The sequence below is a fragment of the Melampsora larici-populina genome, assembly GCF_000204055.1.
Source record: "Melampsora larici-populina 98AG31 unplaced genomic scaffold MELLAscaffold_1, whole genome shotgun sequence".
In the NCBI taxonomy this organism is placed as follows: domain Eukaryota; kingdom Fungi; phylum Basidiomycota; class Pucciniomycetes; order Pucciniales; family Melampsoraceae; genus Melampsora; species Melampsora laricis-populina.
Genome location: NW_006768765.1, coordinates 2,711,379 through 2,737,948, shown reverse-complemented (window position 1 = coordinate 2,737,948; position 26,570 = coordinate 2,711,379). Strand labels below are relative to the sequence as shown.

The following is a 26,570-nucleotide window of genomic DNA, read 5'->3' as shown; positions in this document are numbered from 1 at the left end:
CACGGTGGGGAAAAGTATTTTTTTTTCGTTCAGCACTCTTACAGGCTCCTGTTCCCCTTTCTCCATCATGGCCGATCAACCTCCTCCGACGCATCCACCTAGCAACCCCAATGCAGTCGTCAACGCTCAAAACTCCCAACCGACTGCAATCAACAGCCTGAACACAACACCGAGCGAAGTGGTCTGGGGTATTCCTCAGACTATATCAAGCACAAGTCCAACGACCCCGATTCAGCTTATAACACCCTACCCTGCACACCACCATCCTTACATTTCTTCGTCTTCGCCCTTGATTTTGGCTTATCCTGGAACTCAGCCAATTCCGCCAACTACGCAAGTTACTTCGGTGCCTTTATTATCCCCTTCGGTAACATCAAATCCACCTGCGATGACTCCACCATTGACTCAATCTAAGAAGAAGCCTCGTGGTACTCGATCTTCAAAGAAGAAAACCCCAGCATCTTCTTCAGCTCCAGTATTAACCCCCAGCCAAGCCTCCACGGTTGAACCTTTAACCACAAACAATTCATCAGTTCAGTCTTCAACCAATATAAACCAATCAGATAGTCAAGCTTTAACGGCAACCGACGAAGTGTTAGCTCACAGCGATTCATCAACTCAAAAACAGCTCTCTTGGATCAAAGATTTGAATGACGAAGGCAAATCAATGCTTGATTTGATAGTTGAATGGTTATCTTTCAATTGGGGTGATCAAGATTCTCCAAACGATTCCGAATGGATGTGTATGGAGAGCTACGATACCACTTCGACTAATTACACAAGATATCGTGCGGGTACTCCCAAAAAAAAGGAATGTTGTGATAGGTGTGTCAAGTATCTCGTGGCAAAGGGCTTCAGCGGTTGCACATGGGCTGGTGTTAAACAGCAGGTCAGTTTTTTTTTCAAAATGTTCTCATCGTGTTTTTTAACTTAGGGTTTTTCTCTACGCTTTCTTGCTTTCATATTGACTTGTGTTAATTGTCTTTTCTAACCTCACATACGGGTGTAAATGTAGATTGAAACGTTAGAATGTAAATTCCATGCGGCAGAAGGTTGGCGTACAGGAACAGGTGGTGGCGTTATGATGAAGCAACATACCGACTCGGAAATTGAAGCGCTACAACAAACCGAAGATTGGACTGTGGAGCGAGAGGAGGAGATTAGGGTGTTGGCTGCAAATACAACTAAAGGTAGATAAGATTTGAATTTCTTTTTTTGTTTTAGATTTGCTGACTGGCCTTTGTCACAGAAATCTTACATAGCAAATGTAACTACTACAACATACTTCTCCCAATTATGGGGGATCGCCCAAGCAACGAGCCTTTGAACGCTGTGGAGTCCGGTATTATAACTCAAGGGGACAAATCCCAGGTTACTCAAATCAGCGGTTGGAATCCCAGCAAATCTTTGGAACCAAGCAACGAGGACTTACATAGGATCCTAGGCGATAATGACTTCGACTTGAGCCTCACCCAAGTGGATACTGAGGCGTCTGAACCAAGACCTTTGACTTCTACTTCAATCCAACGCACACCTAGCTCCCAATCATTACGTCTAACCAAATCAACCCAACCACCATTGATGAATCAAGCCAGTGGCTCTTTGAAAAACTCAAAACGAAATTCAGGAACTGCAGCAGTTCTCAAAACTATCCAATCCAGCTTACCGACTCAAGCGGATTTCAAAGAAATGAATGACCTTCATAAGGCTTCAAATGAAAATCAAAGACTTATGCTAGAACAAGTGGCAGGCGCATCAACTGGAATGGCCAATATCTTAGGAGCTCGATTTGGAATTACAAAACCATCAGATAAACACGCTTTGGAAGAGAATGACCTATCAGCTGAAGAGATCGAACTGAGGAAGTCGAAAAGAAAGAAACAAGACGAGCTCAAAATGCTGAAACTAGAGCGAGAATTAGCCCAAGAGCGACGAGCTTTGGAAGAGAACAGCAATGGCTCTGGGTTGTCCAAGCTTGATTTAGCTCGAGAAAGGATTTCGATGATTGCTAAACTCTCTTCTTCCAACATTCCATATGCCGAGGCCGAAAGAATGGCTGATGAAGTGATCAAAAATTTATCATGATTATTTTTGATTTAGTCCAATTGAAATGTTTAATTCATATTTGAGTTCTTATATTCCTTTCTATCAGAAAAGACCAAAACATTATTGTGTTTTTTTTTGTTTTCACTTCTTGCAACTACCCAAGATTGATCTCTGAAAATGAATAAATAAAAGATTCGATTTTTTAATTGGTGTGTTTTCCTTCTTATTCTTCTCTCAATCGGAAATAAAAACAAAATCTAAAAAATTTGTCTTCCACTCAAAAAATAAAATACACATGTTTCCAAATTTTTTTGTGTGTTTTCCTTCTTATTCTTCTATCGATCAGAAATAAAAAAATGATTCTAAAAATATTCTCTTCTACTTAAAAAATGATTTCATTAACTATGTATGAAATGATATCAAACATGATTTTCTCTTTGAAAAATAGCATCATGGCGTGTTTTGAAATTCAATCACATATAAATTTCATGATAAGTATTTATGAAATACTTATCTTCTGAGGAGACATGAAACATAATTGACTCATTTCTTACATAAAATTTTAATCGAGTGGCTCATTGTGTGACCTCACTCACTCATGTGTCACTAGTTTTTTTGATTGGGAGTATGATTTGTCATAAAATGATCTATCACTCCACACCTAAGCCAGAACACACACACTACATATGTGCAACAGGCTCAGTGAATAGGTGGTTATCATGTACATACAGTTCTGCTCAGTTATCTGCTCATCAGCGTAAGTTATTCATATGTAATACATGCTGTAACTTTTTTCAGATTGACAAAAGTATTCAAAAGATTGACTACATACACCCACCCAGTGTTTTGGTGTGATCTCATCAACTCAACTGCATGTAACACCCTTTCTGTTACTATGAAACAGCTTCAGTAATATTGCCTGAGCAGCTACAGAATTCTATGTAGTGAATTTTTGCAACAATTTTTTCAAGGTCAAAAAAGTTTCATGTGGTATAACATGTGATTTATTCATTCTGATGGGCAAAAAACTGAGCAGACCTGTATGTACATGATAGATGAAAAATAGCATCATGGCGTGTTTTGAAATTCAATCACATATAAATTTCATGATAAGTATTTATGAAATACTTATCTTCTGAGGAGACATGAAACATAATTGACTCATTTCTTACATAAAATTTTAATCGAGTGGCTCATTGTGTGACCTCACTCACTCATGTGTCACTAGTTTTTTTTGGGTCAAAAGGGCCTTTTTGGGCACTCGATTCATGTTTAAATTAACAGACCGAATCTTTGCATTTCATCTACTAACGTGTATATATCTAGATTTTTCTTTGGATTATACACTTCCATAATCACTCTAAGGGAATCAGCTAATGATGTCGTTGGCAATACCTTCTAAATTCAGCCAAGAGATTATTCCTCCTGCGGTATGCGGTGTTTCTTTCCAAAACAATCGGTTCGTAATCATTGTCTACATCTACATCATCAATATTGGGAGGTGGAGGGGATTCCGCAATCCAAGCGTCATTCCATTTAATTGAAAAGTTGTGCAGTATGCAGCACACCTGCAGCCAGTTGGTTGCGTGTGTAGCTGAAAGGGCGTCTTTGATTAGGATCCGTAAATCTTGCAAAGACTGAAATCGAAGCTTGAGTTGGCCATTTCCATGTTCGCTGATCACTCTTTGTTCACTGAGTGCCCTATTAAAATCCCTTTTCAAAGCATCTAAACTCTGTAATCGTGGGCTTTTGAAAGTCGGTATGATGTTCTTTGAGCATGTGTAACCCGAGTCAGCCAAGAGATACTCGTTCACCCCAAAGTATAGATCTAGATTTTGAGCAAGCTAAAGAAAAAGTCTCAATTAGACCAAATTGAATGACAAACTACGAGTATTTTCACTTACATGTGTTGAATTAAAGACACGTTGGTCGTGAGCACTACCACACCACCCATGTTTAGCATAGATGATTCGACCTCGGTGATCACTAACTAACAGGGTGTTGAGGGCGTAAATGTGCTTTTGAGTCCAAAAGTCTTCGGGATTCTTGACCGGTGCGAAATCCAAAGGTATGAGGGTTCCATCTATACAGCCTACACAATCTTTGAAGAAAGACTTGCTTCCAAAATGAGCCTTGATTTGGTCTCTTTCATGTTGATTTGGCCAGTAAACGTATTCCTGTTCGAGTTTTAAAATCGCCTCGAAACATCGAAGTGTGTAGTTGTGAACTGACCCTTCTAAGAACACCAAGGGTCAGTCGCTATTGTCACCTGAACACTTGATATTTTTGACCTACCACTAAGTCCAAACAACTGCCCTATCATATAAGCACTACCACCGTTTCCGCTAAGTCCCAGCCTACATAGAGTAACCATCAACTGCCATTCAACTGGTGCTTGAGGCACATTTGAGTTGTTCATGAAGACCAGATCATCTCGAATGAGGCCGGCCAACCGGTAGAAGTTTTCTTTGGACATTCGTCCCTGGTTAAAGTAAATGCACCACATCAGAATGGTGTCAGATTAGCCAACGGAAGAAATGGAACGTACATGACGGAGAAAGTTTCTTTCAGATCCATTTGCGGTACTCAAAGCTACATATGTACGCGTACATAGTTGCTTTGAGTACCGTAATTGAAAACCGCCCCAAATCTTAGATGTTGCAACATAGTAAGTCGATTATGAAATCGAGGTTCAACATATCGGATGTGAGTTAGATGATCAAAACCTTCACCAATTGCTAGGGCTATTTGGAAATAGTGTTGATGGATGGTTTGCTGAGATGCGGTGATAGCTTGTAGGTCACAGCTTCCTTTGAGGAAATCATTGAACGCTTGAAGAAGGGAGAGAATCGATAAGACACAGACTTCTTCGGAGTCGTCCAACAACATCGAGGTCGTAGCAGTTATCAAATTGAGGTGAAGGCAGGCGTATAAAACAAAATCAGACGGCGGTTGCGCAGTGGAATGGAGCACAGATAAGACCTGTGCAGAGGCTTGAGCGAGATCCACGGATATTTCTTGCCTTCGGCCAGGACGAGGCATGATGGAAGTAGGTGATATTGGGGAAAGTATGCGTGGTGTCCTCAAACCTGGACCCAAACATACTTTTTTTTTCCCCGCAAAAAAAAATTACAAAAAAGTATGTACAGAAAAGTATGCACGCGTGCATACTTACTTTGAGTACCCTAAACGCATAGATCAATCAGCTCGCTCGTGGCTAGTGATAGATCCATGAATTTGAGTCGAATAGTCGAGTGATCGGAACGCTAGATCGAGCTGCATAGCAAGTCCTCAAGCTTGTTCAAATACATCAATAAAGATCAAATGCTTTATCAGATGGTCTTTTGTTCCACTCTCCTTATCTTTGCAATTTTTTCAGTCATTTGGGTACACCTCGTACTGGGCAGACAGATTATGGACAGTTGATCTTAGCCACTCACATCAAGCGTAGTATATCTCATTAGAGGTTCTTCGTCACTTGAGTTCCAGACCGCTTGGTATAATTATGTATATCCCATGGATGAACTGAAGTTTTGAGGCGGAACTCGTCATCAAGTCTTTGCTGAAGCTCACTCAGATACGCGAATTCTTCGAATAAAGCGAGGAGCTCAATGAAGCTGGTGCTGATCAGTTCGTCATGATCGACGACTCCGACGAGGTGTCGGTGTGATAGATGTGTCTCTTGGCCCCGTACCCGACGGATCTGTGTAAAGAAAAGTTGAGAGATGCCATTTGGGATCCATGTGGTTTTGATGGAGAATATATGATGGAGTACATCATTGATAACTTACCACCACTGGTCTCAATTGATGTCAACCCGTTTCAAACTGCTATCAACAACAATCTCATTCCCAAGTTATCTGACACTATCAAGGAAGATACCAAGACAAATTCAATCAAATCATCATCGATTCAATATTATCCACTTCCACCTCAAGTTCCGGTAAGTGCCTCCTGTGTCCTTCTTCAATGCACTCTCAATAGCCACTGAATCATTCTTATTCTCAGTCTCAAGCTTCTATCTTGAGCTGGGACACTTATCAACGTACATCCACACAATCTATCCCAACTTATCAATCGCCTTATCCTTCCGAATCTTCAACTCAGACTTGGGATGTTTTACTTCAATCCGCTTATTGCAACGAATCAAATCACGATCCTCTGATCGCATATAAACCAGCTTGGCCTCTCTCGCGTGCCTCCGATCTCTATGCGCGACTCTGCCTTGGTTTACATCTCGGACAAAGTTCTTTACCACGAATACTCGGATTGACAAACGAAGCTAGCCAGGTTACCTTCGATCTCGCACTTAAACTTGGTCTCAATCTCAGTAAACTTGATTCTACAGATCCATACTTGCAAGGACTATTGGCGAGTGGTCTTGACCAATTAGCTGCGATGTTACGGGTCGAAATTCATTCAGCTCTCGCAGTTCCATCTCACCAACTCGTTCTCACGCGTCAAACCGTTCTGGGGCCCATTCTAGATCTTTTATCTAAGTTGGCCGACTTGATAATCACCAGTGCACCTTCCTCTCCTACAGATCAACTCTCGCATCTATACCAATTTGCCGATCATTTACTGCAGACCGCTGGTTCACCGATGCTCCAAACGGTCTCAAGTTGGTTGCTTGATAGGATCTCTACCCGTGTACTCATTGGTTGGGAGACTTGGTTAGGGATGATACGTAGCACTGATGGACCGGTTCAAGATCTCAATTGGTTGCCAAGAAAACAAGACGAACGCGACGGCCATCTCGATTGGCCGAATGAATTCGATGAACTTCATCAAAGATTATGGCGAGAATGTGGAATTGAACGTGTGAAGGCACCGAATGCGGCTGAGGATTTAGGAACAAACAACATGTCACCGAATGCCATTCGGTATATTGTTTTGAGTTTGTTTTCTCATCTGCTTCTGAAGTTCTCAGTCGCTTTTCTGCGAGTTTCAAGACAATCATGATATTCTTCCACATCGTGCTAATTTGGTTTCACATGGCTCTACCCCTGCAGCTCAAGCTGGATCGGATTCCGACCTTCATGCCGATCGAAGTCGCTGAGAAATTGTTTCAAGCTGGCATTGCATTACGCATCTTGAGAACATCAAGTGGTAGTATGATTGAAAAATCAGAACCAAGACCGGTATGTAGATTACTACCGATCGAGGCTCTTGAGCGCGCTAGATGGGTGTGGAGTGCAACGGAGTTAGAGTGGTAAGCTGGCAGTGCTAATCCCTATATCCCGACTTTCTCACTCATGATCGAGTCTCTCTGTCTTTGAAACATCAGTTCCCGGATTGCATTGGCGCAGCAAGTCCGAGATATACATGTTCGAACGTCTGCCTGGAGAAATCACGTCAAGCTTCCTAGCACAACAGCAAACTTTTCCAGTAAAGTGAAGCGCAAGGTACACGAGCCAAATGACCCCCAAGCAGACCTAGATAGGTTCTTCGAAAATATCACGAGAGGTTTAAGACGTGATAGTCACTCGCCCCACTCTGCTTCATTGCTCGCCGTCTTTGAAGATCGTCTAGGAAATTTTGAAAGCCACCACACATTTCTACAAGCCATGTGCATTCCCTCGCTTTCGATACTCACCCATGAGACTGTCCATAATCCACTTCTCGCTCGCGCATCTTCTATCAACCAATCATTATTGTCGTTCTTTATCATCGATATGGAACTGTTGGATCATCTTCAAATTCTGGGCCAGTTTTTATTTTGTTTTGATGTCGACTTTAGTCAACGGTTGTCGAGAGCTCTCTTCGATCAAACAGAGCAGGATGGGTTGATCGACGGACCCTCGGCGGTGGGTGTGAGTGTCAGATTGATGGAAAAAGCTCGTTGGCCGCCTGGTGGATTTGATCTTTCATCTGCCCTTCGATCGGTTGTCTTGGATTCAATCCCGGAAGAGCTGACAGCATCGGCATGGCGTGAGCTTGATGATCGGCTATCATTCGCCACCGAAGCAACGGATCAAGAGCACATACAACCTGCGGATTCGATACATGCATTCGACTTCCTTTTCCTCGATTTTAAACCTCCCCCTGGGCTTATCCCCTTGCTAAGCCCTGAAATCATCGAGCATTATCGTGATGTGAATCGATATCTGATGAAACTTGTTCGCTTACAATCAATCATGCGTCGAAATCAGCATTTACTTCGTACTCGTCTCCGTAGGCCAAAGACTCGGCGAAGTGAGATCCATCGGTTATGCTTGTTGACCTCAGCTTGTCAACGACTTTTGGACGGCCTGGTCTCATTCACATGGGATATCGCAATTGAGGTAAATTGGCGTAAATTCATGGAAGAAGTCAATCAAACTCGACTTCAAATCTTGAAACATGAACAATGGCCTGTCAAGGAGGAAGGAGAAGAAGAAGAAACAAATAATGGCTATAAGACAGTGGAAGAATTGAAAGAGATGCATAGATTGATGATTGAAGATATCCGAAATGCACTCTTTCTAAGAGATCGACAAGTTTCATTTATGAAGATCCTTGAGAATTCCATCTTTCAACCTATCATTGGACTTGGGAAGATACTGAATGGCTTGGAGGAAGAGGAAGAGGATGTGGTGATTGAAAAGTTGAAGGGAAGGCAGATTGTGGGTCTCAGGAAGCTGATAAATGCTTTGGAGGCTTTGAGTGATCGGGCTGCTGATCGAGAAGTGAGAATGAGGAAGGAAGGCAAAGAAGGGTTCTTGAACGAATTAGTCTCTCGCTTGGATTGGAATAGGTTTTATGCTGATCATTCTGGTTAAGGCTCCTATGTGTTCTTTTGTTGTTTGTAAGATTATTTGGGTTGTCCGAGTTGCAGCAATCGGTTGGACGAGGAAACTGATTTGCTCGACTTGGCTTGATGTTGATTGAGTTCATGAGAGATACAATATAAAATCCCTACACCCGTCCATCTTGATGCAATGGTCCTCTTACTTATGATGTCGAGATCAACCCATGGAACGCGTGACTTGGAGGCCCAGTATGCCTTCCTCAATAATGATCTTGTTCCTGGAGAGTCTTGATGTCGTACACACAGTCTGTGAGGGTTCGCACTAGCTCATTATTGTCTTTGTGTTATTCTTCACCAGACAGACACTTGATGACCGAAACACAGAATTGTCGGCAAATCCTCAACTATGCAACTGCGTCCGTCTCGGCGAGCGAGCTTGCGAGAGGAGCAGAGAATCTCGGACTCGCCGGAATGAATCGCGACTGCGCCAGGCAGTCTGATGTTCATGTTCATCAAAGGTCAACATCGTTTCCTTCCTTTCCTCTGCCAACTTAAATTCATTGAGCTCTCAAACCAATGAATCTTCATTTGACTGCAGTGGCAAAGCAAGTTGGTCTGTTTTGCTCTGTATGTTTTTCATCTTCTCGATGACTGCTATCTGGCAAGAGCATGATAAGGTTGGGATCCAGTTACTTAGGAAGCTGAGCCTCAACAACGGTTCAAAGCTGTTTGGTCCATGATCCTTCAGTCAGCTCGTGCTTCTTTCTCGCGGTGACCAGATGTCTAGCAGAACAATCCAACAACATTGACGCAACGCAGACAAATTTGATCCATAGCGTATATATTGAGCCCTTCAGATTCCTCCAGCGAACCAACCTGGCTCCCTCCCTATCATCCACAAACCTTAAATCTTTTTAGCTTATCCAATTATATTATCCGCTGCTCAGCCATCCACTTTGCTCAACTCCCGTTCACTTTCACAGATATCAGCTCCTCACGTTTCTACTTCACCGTCATCTTCTGCCCAGCTTCTCAGCACGCACCGAAGACTTTGCATCTAATTTTCTTTCTATCGATTCGCTGCTCGCGATCCACCCCGCTTAACTCCCATTCACTTTTACAATCACTTAATACCTTTCCTTTTCAAAACACATTATTCTTAACAACCTAGCCGAACCGAAAAAATGCGATTTGCATATGCTGCTGTCGGTGCTGCTGGTATCTTAACTTGTAAGCATATCATCATTTACTTGCGTTATCCAAGTCTGGATTGCTGACGTCGGTCTTTGCAGCAACCATGACAGAGGGCCGAGCGCTTCCCATCTCGCAAATTATGTCGAGGTTAGCAATCCATCTACCTCTTTTCTTTACAGTACTCGTTAACAGTTGTTTGTACCGCTAGAACCACTTCTTTTCAATCTAGGTCTATCAACCCTTATACTAGCCAGCAAACCCTTGCAAGCGCCCCTTATACTCCCGACGTTGATTCGTCAGCATTGCCCGCCAGCGGCAGATCAGCCCGACCTATCATCGCCCCAGAGGCATCAGTTAATTTTCAAAATCCTACGGACAGTTTCAACACAACGGTGTACACGTCTGACCGTCAAAATGCTGGCGGATCTCAGCAAACTGGCTCACAGCCAATCATGGACGCTCAATACATGGCAGGCTATCAAGTTGGATTCCAAGCAGGTTCACGAGTTGCGGCCTCTGGGATAGCTCCTGTTGAGCAACAAGTGTCGGCTTTGTTTGACCAAAACGCAAATTATAATGCCGGAGTACAGGCCGGTTTTGAGGCGGGTGTCCAACAGCATGCTCGCGCGGGCATCAATCAAGCACTTACCGGTGTCAACTCTGTTCGTGGCACGCAAACCCAACCCGGTTCATCTTCATCACTCAACGCCTCCGGACATCAGAATTTAGAGGGAGGTGTACCTGGTACCCCGATCGAACAAGACGTAGAATTTATGGCAGGACGACGTGCTGGATATGATGCTGGGGTGAAAGCTGGATCATCACGCAACAGTCGAGTCACTACCGCTCAGCAAGCTCCTGCATTGCTCGGTCAAAACGCAATTTTCAATGCTGGCGCAGAACAAGGTTTTGAGATCGGTCATCAGCAACACTTACAACCGGACGCCAACAAAGCAGTCGGCCGCCAGAACGGTCAGGGCGCTCAAACCCAAGGAGCCGGCACAACATCATCTCAAGTTAGTCAAGAAGCGGAATTTGAGGCCGGTCAACGTGCTGGATTTCAAGCAGGCATGCAATCTGGAGTCAGTGGAAGTGGTGGACAAGCGCCGCCTGGCCTGTTCAGTCAAAACCCATACTTCAACGCGGGTGCTCAACAGGGCTTCCAAGTAGCCGAACAGCAAAGGATGAATGCGGGTATCAACCAGGCAGGTAGTTTACAAAGTGGAGCGAACTTTGGCCAGAATGCGCAATCTCAAGCTGGTTTATCCTCCGGACTCAACACATCGGGTCGCCAAAATCTAGGTGGCTCTCAACAAGTTGGCTCCGAGGTAGATGCAGAGTTTCTAGCCGGTCAAAAAGTTGGATATCAAGCAGGCGCAAATCAAGGAGCTAACGGAATGAGCTCTTCCGGGCAAGAGATCTCATCTCTGTTTGGTCAAAACGCACAATACAATGCTGGTGTGCAACAAGGTTTCGCGGCAGGATTTCAACAGCGCGCACGCGCAAACTCCAACCAATCAGTCGGTCCGCAAAGCGGCATCAACGCGTCTCAAACGGGTCAAGCTCAAGCTAGTCAAGCTTTGGGCCGTCAAAGCATTGGTACATCCCCGGAACCCGGTTCCCCAGTGGATCAAGACCCCGAATTTGTAGCAGGTCTACAAGTAGGTGTTCAAGCCGGTCAACAAGCCCGCTCAAGTGGAGCTGGTAAAAACCCACAAGAAGCCTCCACTTTCTTTGGACAAAATGGGCACTTTAATGCTGGTGTTGAACAAGGCTTCGAACAAGGCTATGAACAGGGCGCCTCCGCCAGGACTTGAAGTTGTAGATTTTGTTCATGTCCGGCACCTATCTCTCTCACGATAAGCAAACCAGAATGAAATCAATCCCATTTTTCTACACGTAAAATGAATACCACATCTTTGTTTTCGTCTACAAGCCAATGTGTCAATTTCTTGTGATGCATCTCAAAACATCATTTTGCTTCCCAATTCTCTTGTGAACACGCATCGTACCTTACGGACATTCCAGCTAAAACCCATGTTGCGTGGTGTCGCAGCCTTTGCAAGTGGTTTGCATAACATCACATCCCTTTAGGCAATGATCATTTATTTTACAAAAAAAAAGAATTTGAAGCAGAAATGATTTCATCACAAAGCCGATGTTTGATTTGTTTTCATCGGTACATTCTGGCTTAAGCGGGGAGTCAGCTACTCGTCACATTTCGACACTTGTTTTTCATTTATTGACTTCGAGGTACAAACCAGAGATAATGGTAACCGTCAATGTTGCATACAATGATGAGCATGAGAAATGGTCAACTGATTTTCAAGGTACCTTGAATCAAATCTAAACATGTTAATGACACGCTAAGGATCCCTTGAGTTTTGAAAGCCAGCTTATGAAATTACCGGCGAGCGACTGATTAATATTATCTACTGACCTTTTGACTTTGAACCATCATTTATGCCTTTGTTATCGTCTGACTCTAAGCCAGAGGCTGGATCAAGTCCAGAACCATCATAAAAGGTATCCATCAGATGAGCTTTTAGGAAAGGCTCATCAGTTCTGACTCTAAAACCACATCAACAGCTCTTCCATCCGTTGGTGATCTTATTGGAGAAAGAGAGAGAGGTGGTATGATGATGACCTGAGCAGGACAGATGATGATGGTCAAAGTGCTTTCAATCATAAGCAATCAGTTGACTCTAAATCAGTTGACTGTGATTTCGATGACCAGCTACAATGTACCTGAATAATGATAAGATCAAATTGATTATGAGCATGATTTAAAGACTATAGGTTAGCATATAAAGAACTCCGAATGAATGATGAACCAAAGAATTCTTAAAGATCACATTTTAGTCAAAATCAATCTATCACTCGGGATGGTCAAGAAGCATACAAACTTATCCTCTTAACCATTTCTGATATCCCAACATCAACTTCATCCAATCAAGTCTTTACCTTTAAATCCTCTTTACCCTTTTTCTTTTCCATTCCATCAAACTTCGCTTCCATCAGCTCGTCCTCTCAAATTCTCTTTTCTATCTTCTCGCTTCGTCCACCCTAGACGAGATCCAGAAGAAATCAAAACTCAAAGTACAAGATAGTAGTATACTAACTATCTATTCAATTCTATCATCTTGTTAATCAAACCTTTGCTTTTACTACATTTTATAGTTGCTTTCTTATCATCCTATTGCTCAATTTGTCTTTGCTCGACTTTCATCCTCAACTCCTTGTTTGATTCTCTAGGCGTCTTTTTCTCTCTCTCTGTTCTGCATCTCTGAATTTCAACCTATTTCCTGTTCTCGTGACTCATTTGACTTGCGCTATATATTATCTTAATGCCTACTCCGACTCTTCCTTCCTCCCACTCATCGCCTAAATCTTTACCACAACCTTTGATCTCTTCTGCTCCGAGAAAAATGTCAGTAGCAGACCCCATTGGTAGCCAGCGTTGGGGAATCAACATGAATCAAGGGTTATTCTCCAACCCTTCCCAGTCCAACACTCCGACCGATCGTCCATCCAGTCTCAACATTCAGTCCAATCTCGCCAACTCCAAAGCTTCTCATCCCGTCGGTGTCATTGGGAGCTCTCGACCCGGTTCCCGCGTCGACCAGACTCATTTGAGTGTTACCTCCCAGGTCCCTAAACCATCTACCCTGCACCTTCCTGCGAGTGCGACCGGTTTGGGAAAGGATCGTGAAGATGCTGATCATCCTGTTGAACAACTCTTCAACTCTTCTAATACCTCTGCTGGATATACCCTCAGCTCGAGCATGTGGGCAACACCTACCTCGTGTATCCCTCCAACCCGACTTCACAATTTCAACAAGAACACGATCGCGCACAGGCCGACTCCACTTACCGTACGTGAGGCGGACCGCGATGAAGGAGGAATCTCTCAAACTCTACCGCTCGATCAATCAGCTTCTTGTGATCCACCTCGTCAAACCAACGTTCACTCTGACCTATCAAAGGGTGACTCCACTCCATCTTTTGATTCCCCGGAGCTGAGTTTCAGTCAGACTCCATCTGCTTCCTCGACCACTCGCTCCCTGGTCGCTGGAGATAGCGCTACGCGAACTCCTCTGAGCAGCTATTTCAATCCAGATGTCGAGAATGGCGATCACTATGGCTTGGGTTTCAAACGTCCCTACTATGCCAATTCTCCGGTCCAAGGATTTGGCAAAGATAACAACCATCAGACGTGGCCTCTACCTTTGTCTTTTGGAGAAGTAAGTAGTAGTTTGTTTCATCTCATTCCCGTCTTTAGTATAAGTCCAATTAACTCACAACCTTCCTTCGTCGACTCTTGCAGGAAGCGTTCTATTCGAAGTCAAATGTCACCAAATCACAGAATTCTGCGACCGGTACTTTTGCTCCGCCGCGGCGTGAGGCCTCTCCTGGCTTGTGGAAAATGGCGTCGCCTTCCCACCGTCCCTCGGCGACTGGATCTTCTCCCCCGAATCCCGGCTCGCAGAGCGCTCTAGGCTCCCCATTTCTAGCACCGCAATATATCACCGACTTCATGAATGCGATGTTCTCTAGAGTTGAGCAGCTGGAACGAGCTCTAGCTGCACAGGATCTAGCCATCACCCACTTGAAAGCCAACCTCAGCTTGTCCGGAGGCCCAGCTGCACCTCTCAAGAATCCGTTACCGAACAATGTCGTTAACACTTCTTTTCCTGTCATTCCGAATGGCAGGAACGCGAACCAAGGGGGGCAACAGCCTCCGTCAACCATCAACGCCGGCCAGAACGGATCGGTTCCTCCTCTGAGTTCAACGCCCGTTTCCACGGGACATCCACTGCCCCCCCATCGGATGAACACGGCCAACACTCCTCCGGGTAACTTCTCGGAATACATGAACAATCTCAACGGTAACTTTCCCTATTCCAAGCCGCCCGGGTTCGGACCGAGACAGATGGGACCGTTGGACTTTGCCATGGTAAATGCTTATCTCTTCGTTCACGCTTCTTTCACGTGCGTGCCGATATTCATTTGGTTTTATGATTCTTAGGGTCGAACCAACTCATTCGCGGGCACTGGACCTATCCTGAATCCACCTAATTCAGCTTCCATCCCGGTGCCCACCAGTGCTTTACCGGGTGGGCTAGGGGGAGTAAATTACAGGGCATTGTTGGCTGGGGATACGGATTGCGACTATGAGGTATGTGATATTTTTGTGATTTGCGTCGTTTTCTATAAGATGAGCTCCAGAAGGCCGAATCTCATCTTGGCGTTTGAAATCGATTTGATCTAGTACTTCATCCGGAGGATAACTGAACACAATGACCAACAATCGAGCATATTTCTGCAACAGAAGCTCAAGCAATCTGCGGTGGCATCTTCGACCGGCTTTGATGCTGCTCATGCTCCAAATCTTTCGTCTGATTCCAACGCCCCCAGGGAAGAAATCACTCGTCTAGTGATTGAATACAGCTTAGAGCTGATGTCCAACAGATTTGGTGAGTGTACAATTGCAGTCATATGCGGCTTTTCACACTCAAACTGATTTGCAATTCTATTTCAAGGTAACTTTTTGGTTTCCCGAGCCATTGAACATGCCACTCCGGAAGAGCGTATGCAGATGGCAGAGAGCATCAGGGGTCACATCATTCCTCTGGCTTCAGACACGTTTGCCACACATTGCTTACAGAAGATGATTGACGTCGACGAGGAAGACAACAATCAGATACGATGGCTGATTTCACAAGAATTGTTGAAGAAGAAAGAGACCGTCACGCATAAGAGCGCCGGTCATGTGTGGGCTCGATTGCTCAGTGTTGGTGGATCATCGAGTGCGATGCATCTGCATGTCTCGGGGCTAAATGTCAAGAAGCCGAACGGTCTCAATCAATACGGGTCTGGAGTTGGAAGTCCTGGGGAGCTTGAAAGAAGTCTCAACGAATTGTTGAAAGGTCAATGGGGTACGTGATGATGGCTTTTGTTTTTATTCTCAGGACCTCATGATCTGATTACGTATTTGGCCCTACAGCAAAGACTGCCAAAGATGAAGTAGGATCTCTGATTGTGCAAAGCGTTCTCGAAAACTGGAGCGAGGTCGAAAAGACGGACGTCATTGAGGAGCTCCTCGCGGAAATCTATAGCTGCGCGGTCCAACAATGGGGTGTAAGTCACCTGGATTGACCGACACAATTTTTGGCACAAGATCTGATGGTCCCATCTCTCAATAGAATTTCGTGATCCTGCATCTAATTGAGCATTCATCGGGTGAAACTCAGAAGAGATTGTTTGATCGATTGACGGAAACCCAATTGGCTTGTGAATTATCGATTGATAACTTTGGAGCCAAGGCGATTGAAAAGGTGATGAAAGTGTCTGGGATGGATAGCCCGATTGTTGAGAGCTACGTTCGTGGAATATGTGGATATGGCCATGGTCGTCCGGCGTAAGTATCCATTTTCATATGCGATGTGCACAAACACTGATGAATGTTGTCATCTTTTTTGCAGACTCATCGAGATCGCTTGTCATCAAGCAGGGGCACAGGTCCTTACCCTTCTCTTCACTTCTGCCCCGAATCCGATTCGTGAACTCATGATTCAGACTGTGGTACGCTGTCGTTCTATTACATCTTTGATATTCTCGTACCGAATGTTGACGCTAGGCTTTGATATTTTGTTGGATTAGAGGCGAAACGGTGTGACGATGAAGTCGTCAAAAGCAGGAAGCAAAATAGTAAGTCGATTTGATACTCCCCAGTCGATCAAGACTGAAGGGCAAATCGTTGACTCTTTTTTCACATCAGTGGTTCTTAGTCGAGAGAACTCGAGCATGGGTAGGTCACTAAGAGTGACTTGTTATAGCATATCGTTACGCCCAGCGCTTCCAGACCTGCTTCTACAATCTCTTTTTTTCTTTTATTATTTCTACATAAAGATATCTTCATTGGGGCATATATCTTCATGAAAACAAGGTGAGGAAGCATTGTAATGGGTTTCAAACCGCTGTCTTGAAGTAATGTTCTCGTCCTGTAAGGTTTAACTTTGTAATTGTAATATGTATTCAAGTTGGATCCATGAACCTATATTTTGGTTATGTATGTATATATTTGGTTGTTTTTATGTTTTACTATTCTCTTTTGAAAATGGAAAATTGGTAATTATGACGATGTGTAAATAAAACCTCTTATGAAAATGAAGGGGATCCCGTTTGTTCCATGACGATTTTTGTGAAAGAGGTGATCGTAATTTATTTCTAAGAATGGCGACTGACACAGAAAGAAGGGTTGTTGGAACTGCAACCCAACTGGAAAGGATAGATTTTGACAAATCACTCAAATATGTAGATTGTGAACGGGATATTGTGAGTGAGAGCATGATATGAAAGATGAGTAGTTGTCAGCTTGGAAATCTCATTCCCCTCTATGATTTTGGTAATATTTGTGCATCGATCATTCATTGTTACTAGGTTTGTACGATCTGTCATGATAAGCAATGTACTCATGTCAGATTTATTTGACAAAAGAGTTTTAATTCGTGAAATGATGCAAAACTGTTATAAGAAAACAAAAGTGAAAAGTAAGAACCGCGAGTCTGCTTCGTGAAAATCATCAAACAAAGAGTACAGAGATGAGAAATAAAACAACGTATGTTCAACAATAGATAGGTGGAAGGAGTTACAATCCAGAAAGAAAAGTTTAAGATTTTGAAAAAAGATGTAAAATTACAAATCAAATCAACTTGAAAGAGATCAATCGTAAACTAAATCCATTAAACTTTCTTGACAAGTAGATTGCATAAAATCCATACAAATCTCTAAACCTTTAAATTGATGATGATCACCTTTATGAGGATTGAGTAAAACTTTAGTTTTAAAGTGATTTGAAAGATGATTTGGTTTAGTAAGTTCAATGAATTCATCATAAGCTAAAATCGAAAAAGAGATTGTAGATTCTTGAATGATTGAACGAGTCATTGATGGTGAGATTGATTTGATGGGTAAGATTGATAATCGGGTTGAAATTGTATATTTCCAAGATGAAATGAAAATCTTATACACTGAAGGGATCAAAGAGAAAGAGAACCGTAAAGGTCAATGGCTTTGTGATCAAGTATAAATGAGTCGAGAAATAAACTCAACTGTTATGTAGAGATGATGAGAATTGTCGTAATGGACTATCAGTGAGATCTTGATCGAGATTAAAGAAAGTATCTTCTGTTTCAGGATCGATATAAAGGATTGATTTGATCAAATGAGGATGTTTAGATACAAACACTTTGGCTTCCAATCTAAAAAAAACATTCAAAAGAAAAAAAAACCAAGACAATCAGATATAAGGGTAATGAAAAAAGATTAAGAGAATTACACTTACGCTCCATAACCATGACCCACCACAATAAAACCAGAATGACGGATTCCATTCCAATTTTTTTGAATTTGATCAAATTCACCTATTTGATTTAAAACTTGATCCATCACGTTGACACTATCTGAGATCTTAGTCATCGGTAAATTAAATGAATGATCATAACCAGGTCTATCGAATTGGCAAAACCTAATTCCATTGAAGAGATCATTCTTTTTGAATGATTCGATGGAAGAAATCCATCTTGAAGATTCTTTGGCAGTATAAGCTGAAGGAGAAAAAAGTAAGATCGTATTGGTCTTGATAGGTAAATTTGAAGTGCTTTGGTTTGAAAGGATTGATGGATTCGGTTGGTTTAACCATTCACATTTCATTTGTAAACTGGTTTCAATCAATTGTTCTTCATGATGATGATGATAATGATGATCGATAGTTGGGAATGAAATTTCAACCGTATGAAGTTGGTCGGAAGGTACTGGATTCGAATCTGAAGCTTTCAATAGTAAAGTAGTTGTTAAGATTAAAGTATTGAGGGTGATAAAGATTGAATAACCAATGAATCGAAACCTCTTGAATGCGTTGGATAAGTTGTTTTGGTTTCTAGATAAGTAAAAACTTGAAGGTCTTATGAAAGATAATGATTGATTGACATTATGAATCACCAATGGAGTTCGTACTTGTTGTTGTGAATGAGTTGATGAATGAATAAACTTGGCTAAATCTAGAGCACCTAATAAGATAGTAGCAGATAAAAGAGTTAAACCTGATTCTTTACTACGAAGTTCACCATCAAAAAGAATGACGAAGACTTGAATAAGAATGTTAAATTGAGTGAAATGAATAGTATGATGAACCAAGATACTAAACGATTTATGATGATTCAAATTCACTAAAACCAAATGAATGATTAAGAATGATAAGATTGAATAATAAATTGGGATTTCAAATGAAGAGAAATGAGAAAAGATAAATGAATTCAAGTAAAAGATTTTAGATTGATGAGTGATTGATAAACTGATGATGATTGTAAATAAGATTGATAAGATCAAACTAAAGAATCCAAGTAATCTGATGAATTGAAATGAAGATGAATGAGTTTGATGGTTTAAATGAATTGAGATTGGTCCTTGTGGTGGTGGTGGTGGTGGTGGTGCTTGTCGATATGCTTGTTGTTGTTGTGCTTGTTGAGAATGATGATTGGTTTGAAATAATAATCTAGTTTGTTCATTTGAGTTGATGGCTTCTTGGAATACTAATCTAGTTTGTTCATTTGATCTGATAGCTTCATCATAATTGGGTGGTGGTGCTAGTGGTAAAGTTGAGTTCATCTTTGGGTCGTTTCTCATTTTCTTGTCAAGTTGATGATGTTGATACACCACCGGAGGTGTAAGGGCTCAGGTGTACTCTCGGAAAGTACATTACTTTCTGAGTACTTATTTGAGTGAGGAAAATTACTTTAATATTTCGATGAAGAAAAAGGAAACATATCAATACTAACTACATGTATATATTCTTAACAATTCTTATTTATTCTAGTAACATCTAATCTATATATCAAATTCTTATAACATATTTGATAAAACATCTTCTTTGTAACATTTACAATTTACTATTCAGATCTAACCATATTCGTATAACAAATTATTTGATAATGTATTTTAGATATTTCTAAGATAATTCCAAATCATTACAGGAGGGTTCTGTGTCAGAGAATGGTCTCCCCGGAGCCCAGAATGGTCGGGTCAGTAAATGGCCTGTAGACCGGACCATAGAGAGCCCACAAGGGTCTGAGAATGGTCGGGTCTACAGCTGGCCTGTGGACCAGAACTCATACGGGCTGTGGGTGGCCGGTAGGCGGTCTGCAAACAGGCCACACTTTTCAACAAGTTTGCTGAGCTTCTGACGGTCTACAACAGCCAGGAGACCAGTCTTCAATCAATCACTCCTGACTGCCACCATGTCGAACTCACAGGTTAGGTCAAGTTTGATGATACAGTGACTCAACCTTTAACAATCAATGACAAAACCCACCCGCTCAACAACAACGAACCACCCTTTCTCACCACGTCCACAGCCTCCGCAACCCCAAGTCCACTCCCAATGAACCTTCCATCTACTTACCGATCCCTCGAACTTTACAACCTGGAACTCAAGACAAATGGGCATCTAATTTAAGTGATCCAATCAAACAATACCACTCAAATCCTTTTGTAACTCTTCCTTAACTAACTCATTCGCCTGCAGCTCTTTTGTCCATCTTACCACTTTGTCCATCTAGTAGCTAACCTGCAACTGGATCACAATTATCTGAACCAATCTCATACTGGATTCTTTCAATCTTCACTTCGTTCCCCAGCTCATGGATTTCATCACCGTTGTCATCATCCAGCCACTCGATGTGTTTATAATCCTAATCAGAGTCATAGTCACAACAGTCTTCCATTACCATCACTCATCCCACCTACACCACCACCATCCTGTACACCACCTCATCTTTCTCATTTGATCTCGCGACAAGTAAGTTGACTTCATGTCGCTACTCACTTTGAACATCTCCTTGCCTGTTGTATGTTATTACTGATGTCTTTTTTCCCTCTATCACAGGCCGAGTTGTCACAATCGTTAATCCAAATTGTCGGGCTGTCTGCTTTTCCCTTGATAATGCTCTTCTCTGTCCGGTCTCATCATTGCTGGCCTTTCCTGCCTATCACTCAAATAGATGAATATTTGTATCCGTCTGATTTCTTTCAATCTCTCTGGCTAGCTCGGTTTATCATACTCTTCTTTCCAATGTCTATTTTCCGTTTGCCAAACCTACACATGCTAGCAAGGGTAGAAAATGATTGTTTTTTAGGATTGTTGGTGTTATATACAGATAGTCTATTTATACAAATTTCACACTTTTTGCAATCATATCTCTGGTCATTTCTTTCCACTCATCCTGGACCAGTAGGCCCACCGTGCATCAGTGCGAGTCGAAAGAGTAACTGTCAAAAGGTGCATTCTGAATCAAAAAGGCCTATTGGGCTCGCCACCGCCCGATTTATTCATTAGGTTGACCGTCTCGAGCTCGTTGATGCTCGCCTGCAGACAGGTCTCACCTCGCCTGCAGACCGGTTTCAGACTTGGCAGCGAAGCGGCTCGAGATGGTCATTTGCATGGTCTATCTTCAGACCGTCTGCCACTGCGGGAGCGTAGCCGGCCCTCAGACGGTCTGCGCTGCCGGTCTCAAGACCGGCTAAACCCTCCGGTGGTGTATTGATTTCCAGTGAGAATGGTTGATAATAACAAGTCGATGGTCCAGATTCTCTTCTTTTGTTCTTTTTTTCGGATTTAAGAACAAATGACTGGGTTCGATTCGCTACAAAGCTACTTTGGTTCTTCTATCCTTCTATCGAGTGTTGCCTCTTGACGTCACTTTAAGCACCGCCACTCAGTGTCACTGATCCATCGATCCATGTCATCTGCGTGAACCTCAGTTTAGCTCATTTCACTGATTCGTGATTCGATTGCTTCACTTGATCTCTTCAATCTAATTTAATCATCTTCATTCCTCTTATCTTCCTCAAGGGATCTGTACTTCAGATGGATCCATGATCTAACAGACTGCATGGGCTGAGGTTTGGACTATAAAGTGAATAATTGATGACAAGTTGATTTGAAACCCTTTTGCTCAAATTGAAACATTTCACTGTTTGCATAAGCTTGCTCAAATGATAAATCTATTTCTTTACTTGGCAGCACAGGCAGAGAATCGATTATGTACCAACAGTTGTTACATTTATCAGACATCAAATCAACTTGAGCTTGGCAAAATAAAACTTACAGTTCTTTCTTCAGAAACAGAACCAATTAGTGATTGGGAAGAGGATTGATTAAAGATTCGAAACTTGCAAGTTGATTTGTATTTGAGAATCACACCATCGATTGCAGAAATTGTATCATTCAACTTTAACAATACCCTGCTTCCACAATTCAATACAACACTTTCGATAAATTCAATCAATCTTTCATTTCATTGAAGCTCAAGTTCAAGATAAATAGATACCTGATCTTTGACACAAGACTTTACATTCCAAGCAAGAAGACTATCACAAGAGGATATAAGATTTTCAATCGATTTTCCTTATCATTTCAATTCGATCGACAATATAGCCTATAGAGGATGTGTAGGTAAGTACAAGTCTCTTGAAGTTTCACTCAGATTTCGACTCAGTATATTGATCATCACTTTTACCACTTCATATTGATCACTTTTGATAATCAAATCAGATTATTAATTTTCAAAGGTGAACCTATCATCTTGGCTCATTTACTCACTAAACCATGCCAGTTAGTCTCATTTCCATTCATCATCCTTTAAAGATTCACTTTTATCAATTCTGATTTTGACCTTTTCTTTCAAAGCTCTATCATCAATCAAGCTTTCGATAGTAGACTCAGATTAGGTTCATTTCTTTTCACTTGATCATCGTTACATTCGAATACTTATCTTAACATCTTATATCTTCAAATAGACGCTCGACCCATCAACGCTGATGGTTTCGGTGTCGGTGTGTAATCCTTTTTCACCTTGATCATCCATTTGTTAATCATCAAAACTTATGAGGATTCTTTTGCAATGTGTAGGATGGTACGATACTGCAACTGAGGATGTAGATCCTACTCCTTGTGTTTTTCAAGCAATCACTCCTGCATGGTGTTAGTGTGATGGACCTTTTTCAATTCAAACTCATCTCATAAATTGATCTTACTCATCTGTATTATTCCATCTATAGCCAATCGAAATTTACATAGATTAGCAGAAAAGATTCGATCTCCACTTGTCTTGTTAGTTGATTTATCTTTTTTACTTTCACTCAAGGTTTCCCTACTCACACAAGGATACTTTCAATAGCGCCCATGTTCGAGCAAGTACATCCGGAGCACTAAGTGAAGAGAATTGTCATCCCTGGGTAACTTCTTGGACCATTTTGTTCTCACCACTTCTTGTGAACCTTAACTGATCATCCTTTGCTTTCACTCTAGATTTATGGATCTTTACTATGGATGCACAATGGTACATACTCTTTCCGCAATCTCTTCCACATTTATAGCCTAGTTTACTGATCTTCTACTTTTCTTTCTTGTTGATATTTTTCAAAATTTAAACAAATAGGTCATATTGCTGGATTCAATAAGATTAAAAGAAAACTTCAATCTGAACTTTCTGATGAATTCTTTAATTATCCTCAAGGTTTGTTCAAGTTCTCGTACGCTCGATCATGATATAGGTTTAAAAAAAACTGACACTTAGTCTATCTTTTTTAGGCAGTACCGATTCTGAATGGGCCTTTGCAATTTTTCTCAATGAGCTAAGCAAGGTACTATAATCCAACCTCATTCTTAAGACTCTTGAACTCAATGTTAATGAAATGATCCTTTCTTTAGCATGCCGATCCGAAAGCCACCTCATTTCCATACTCAACTCTACAATTAATTATGCTAAATACGATCAAAAAGATTAAAGAAGCTAGTCAATTAGCAGAAGTAGGAGAACCAAGCTTATTGAATTTTGCTGTAACAGATGGTAAATCAGTGGTAGCTACACGGTATGTCACTAGTTCTACAGATGAAGCTGCTAGTCTTTATTTCTCGACTGGTACTTCTTTTGAAGAAGTTGAAAATGATACACTTGGACTTTCTAAACCTGGTCAATATCGAATGGTATGATCCTGGGTTCTCTTATCTGATTCGGTCAGAAGTTTCATCCTACTGATCGTTTTGATCTTTTTTTCTTTGGTAGAGAAAATGTGATAAACGAGAAAAGATTGTTTTGATTGCTTCTGAACCATTAACATTTGAGAAGACAGACTGGTTAGAAATCCCATGTCAAACCTTGATTGTCATTACACCCAAGGTACGATTTCTCTCCTTGTTGAAGTTCCAACATTTAATATTTTTCTACTTGCTCTTCGTAGACTAATCCAATTTTTTTCGGTTACCTTTATTATAGATGAACGTATTACAATTTCCAATCATAGATGAATACTTTCAACAAACACTTACACCAAATAGATCATCAGATTACGTTGCAGGTAAAGGATTACATTATGCACATTCTAGTACTATCCTGGCTAGTAATCCATGTCATTCAGGTCTTGGTAAGAATTCTAAACAAATCCCAAGTAGAGATCTTCGAACAAAACAATCCTGTACTTTAACATCTCCTCCTTGATGAAGTTTATTTTGAGATGGGTTTCTTTTTTTTTCTGGGAAGGGTTCTTTTTGAATTTCATTTTTCTTGGAATCTTTTTTTTTTCTATCTTGTTTCCTTTTTTTTTCATCAGATTGGAATTGTATTAGTAAGAAAGTTTTTAGACATCAGGAAGGGGGGAGAGGGCAGCTTCATATTGGTTGATTGTCTCTTTTTCTTATATAATTTGGTTTACTTTATCATATACATGTGTTGGTTTTTCATCATGTTTCTTGAAATGAAACTGTAGAATTACTTTTTTCCCAAATGGTTTGTTATATTTCAACTTGGAAAAAAAATCGATAGTAAAAGTTGAAATGTAAAACAATCAGAGTCTTTACCATAATTTCAATTCTCTTGATGATTTAAAGGGTGGTTGTTGATATTTTTGAAATCCCTCCTAGGTGTGGATGTACCTGTTCCCTAGTTTGTTCAAATTTCCAAGGAAATCTTAAGATACTGAGTCCTTAGACACTTATTTTTAACTATGATATCATCTTCTTGTCCTTGATCTCCTATAGTAATGGTATTCAAAACTCGAGAAACGGGCCCGAGAAGTGTCAAGAAGTGACATCTAGAAGCTTCTTGGACACCTTCAAGATGTTTCTGGATGTCACTTCTGGACCTTTCTTGATAGATTTGAGACCCCCATCATTCCCCCATCCCCATCAACTCACTTCTGTCTCGCCACAAACACCTCTTAACAGGTGAATATCATCTCACTCTTTGCTCTACACATGACAACTTCGACTGCCATTGACATACAACACTTTAAGGAATCAACTCAGTCTTCAAACCAATCTCCTGGACGAGTGATCTGTCCAACTGTTTGTGTCAGTCATTGTCCTATTCATCTCCTCCATGGTTGATTTGTTTCTGACTTGAAAATTGCTTTTGTTGTCAATTCATCTCACCTTTTATTTGATCAATCACCTTAAGAAAAACAATTATGTTGAATCAGAATTTAGATCAAACACGAATTGACCAAAGGCAAATAATTGATTGAAATTGGACAATCAATTGAAATAGAACGACTGATTGCAATAGAACGATCAATCAAAATTGAATGACCAGTTGAAATCCACCAATCGACCAAAATCCAAATCAAGATCTAACAAGCGATGAATTTTAACAATTAATTTCACCACGCTCCCTATCCCATCTTCCAAAAATGAGTTGTTTGTTGTACCTTGTCCTGGTCACATTGGTACAAAGAATTGCATCTAGATACGGCTTATGTAGCTTCAAAAATGAAAATGAGACAATGATTGTCCTTGCTACTCATAAGTGAATACATCAGCTTTGCATACAAAGCGAATCCGAGTGAAATTCAGTTCTAAGTACATATTTGAGACAGACAAAATACACTTGAAAACGAGCACTGTTTCCCAGATATGTGGTTTGATCATTGATCAGGCAAAGGCCAAAAGAATAGCAGGAGCTACAAGTGAAAGTTGGCGGATAAGTGATGTGTATGATGGTGTGGTGTTGATCGAGTTGATGTAAAAGTGGGAAGAGATGTGAGAAGGGTCGGTTGGTTAGAGTGCGTTTGGTGTCACGCTCACACCCGGTGTTTTTTTCAGGGCCCAGGGCCATGGCCTGCACCCGGTATGGCATGCCCTGCTCTAGCCCTTGATAGACAGAGCCTCCACGTGGCGCCATGGTAAAGGCCCTCCTCAGCCGGGGCTATACCATGGCGCCACATGGAGGCTGGGTTGAATGAAACTCCACACACTGCAACACGTGAAGTTTGAAACACACTGCAGCCTGAAACATACTTCATTTTCATTATGTCACAATTATCTAGAAGCTCTGATCTCCAACTTTCAAGGAGAAACATCCTCAGTTCTCCTTCAATAGCTCAGCACAGAATCTCAAACACTTCACACTCAAATCCCTACAATAAATCTGGCTCACCCAACAGCCTGGCAGCGCTCCAAAAACGTTTGGAAGATTTCCAAAAAACAAAGAATAAACGGACTTCCTGGGTGTGGCCATACTTCGAACCTTCTATCATAGATAGG

General features: G+C 41.6%; 6 protein-coding genes across 6 annotated transcripts; 5 read left to right on the top strand and 1 right to left on the bottom strand.

Annotated features, from left to right (window-relative positions):
- Nucleotides 1-1,081: 1,081 nt before the first annotated feature.
- MELLADRAFT_87063 (uncharacterized protein) lies at nt 1,082-2,085 on the top strand (the record flags this gene model as incomplete). The annotated part of the gene is made up of 2 exons (XM_007403894.1): nt 1,082-1,190; nt 1,250-2,085. The coding sequence occupies 2 exons, from the start codon at nt 1,082-1,084 to the stop codon at nt 2,083-2,085; spliced, it is 945 nt and encodes a 314-aa protein (XP_007403956.1).
- Nucleotides 2,086-5,683: 3,598 nt separating this feature from the next.
- MELLADRAFT_58664 (uncharacterized protein) lies at nt 5,684-8,807 on the top strand (the record flags this gene model as incomplete). Its single annotated transcript, XM_007403895.1, has 5 exons — nt 5,684-5,710; nt 5,765-5,989; nt 6,031-6,929; nt 6,977-7,258; nt 7,334-8,807. The coding sequence occupies 5 exons, from the start codon at nt 5,684-5,686 to the stop codon at nt 8,805-8,807; spliced, it is 2,907 nt and encodes a 968-aa protein (XP_007403957.1).
- A 1,153-nt stretch (nt 8,808-9,960) lies between these two features.
- On the top strand, nt 9,961-11,787 carry MELLADRAFT_87061 (uncharacterized protein; the record flags this gene model as incomplete). The annotated part of the gene is made up of 3 exons (XM_007403896.1): nt 9,961-10,006; nt 10,069-10,117; nt 10,179-11,787. The coding sequence occupies 3 exons, from the start codon at nt 9,961-9,963 to the stop codon at nt 11,785-11,787; spliced, it is 1,704 nt and encodes a 567-aa protein (XP_007403958.1).
- A 1,530-nt stretch (nt 11,788-13,317) lies between these two features.
- MELLADRAFT_76349 (uncharacterized protein) lies at nt 13,318-17,116 on the top strand (the record flags this gene model as incomplete). Its single annotated transcript, XM_007403897.1, has 10 exons — nt 13,318-14,214; nt 14,298-14,927; nt 15,000-15,149; nt 15,243-15,447; nt 15,514-15,909; nt 15,978-16,111; nt 16,177-16,391; nt 16,456-16,555; nt 16,634-16,681; nt 16,752-17,116. 10 exons carry the CDS (start codon nt 13,318-13,320, stop codon nt 16,791-16,793), a joined length of 2,817 nt encoding a protein of 938 aa, XP_007403959.1.
- A 335-nt stretch (nt 17,117-17,451) lies between these two features.
- Nucleotides 17,452-19,730, bottom strand: MELLADRAFT_76348 (uncharacterized protein; the record flags this gene model as incomplete). Its single annotated transcript, XM_007403670.1, has 3 exons — nt 17,452-18,003; nt 18,086-18,234; nt 18,318-19,730. The coding sequence occupies 3 exons, from the start codon at nt 19,655-19,657 to the stop codon at nt 17,696-17,698; spliced, it is 1,797 nt and encodes a 598-aa protein (XP_007403732.1).
- A 2,101-nt stretch (nt 19,731-21,831) lies between these two features.
- Nucleotides 21,832-24,811, top strand: MELLADRAFT_41540 (uncharacterized protein; the record flags this gene model as incomplete). The annotated part of the gene is made up of 14 exons (XM_007403898.1): nt 21,832-21,963; nt 22,053-22,484; nt 22,584-22,643; nt 22,719-22,759; nt 22,829-22,864; nt 22,941-23,012; nt 23,090-23,141; nt 23,209-23,266; nt 23,340-23,370; nt 23,470-23,551; nt 23,626-23,674; nt 23,742-24,017; nt 24,097-24,210; nt 24,307-24,811. 13 exons carry the CDS (start codon nt 22,477-22,479, stop codon nt 24,526-24,528), a joined length of 1,101 nt encoding a protein of 366 aa, XP_007403960.1.
- Between the last annotated feature and the right edge of the window lie 1,759 nt (nt 24,812-26,570).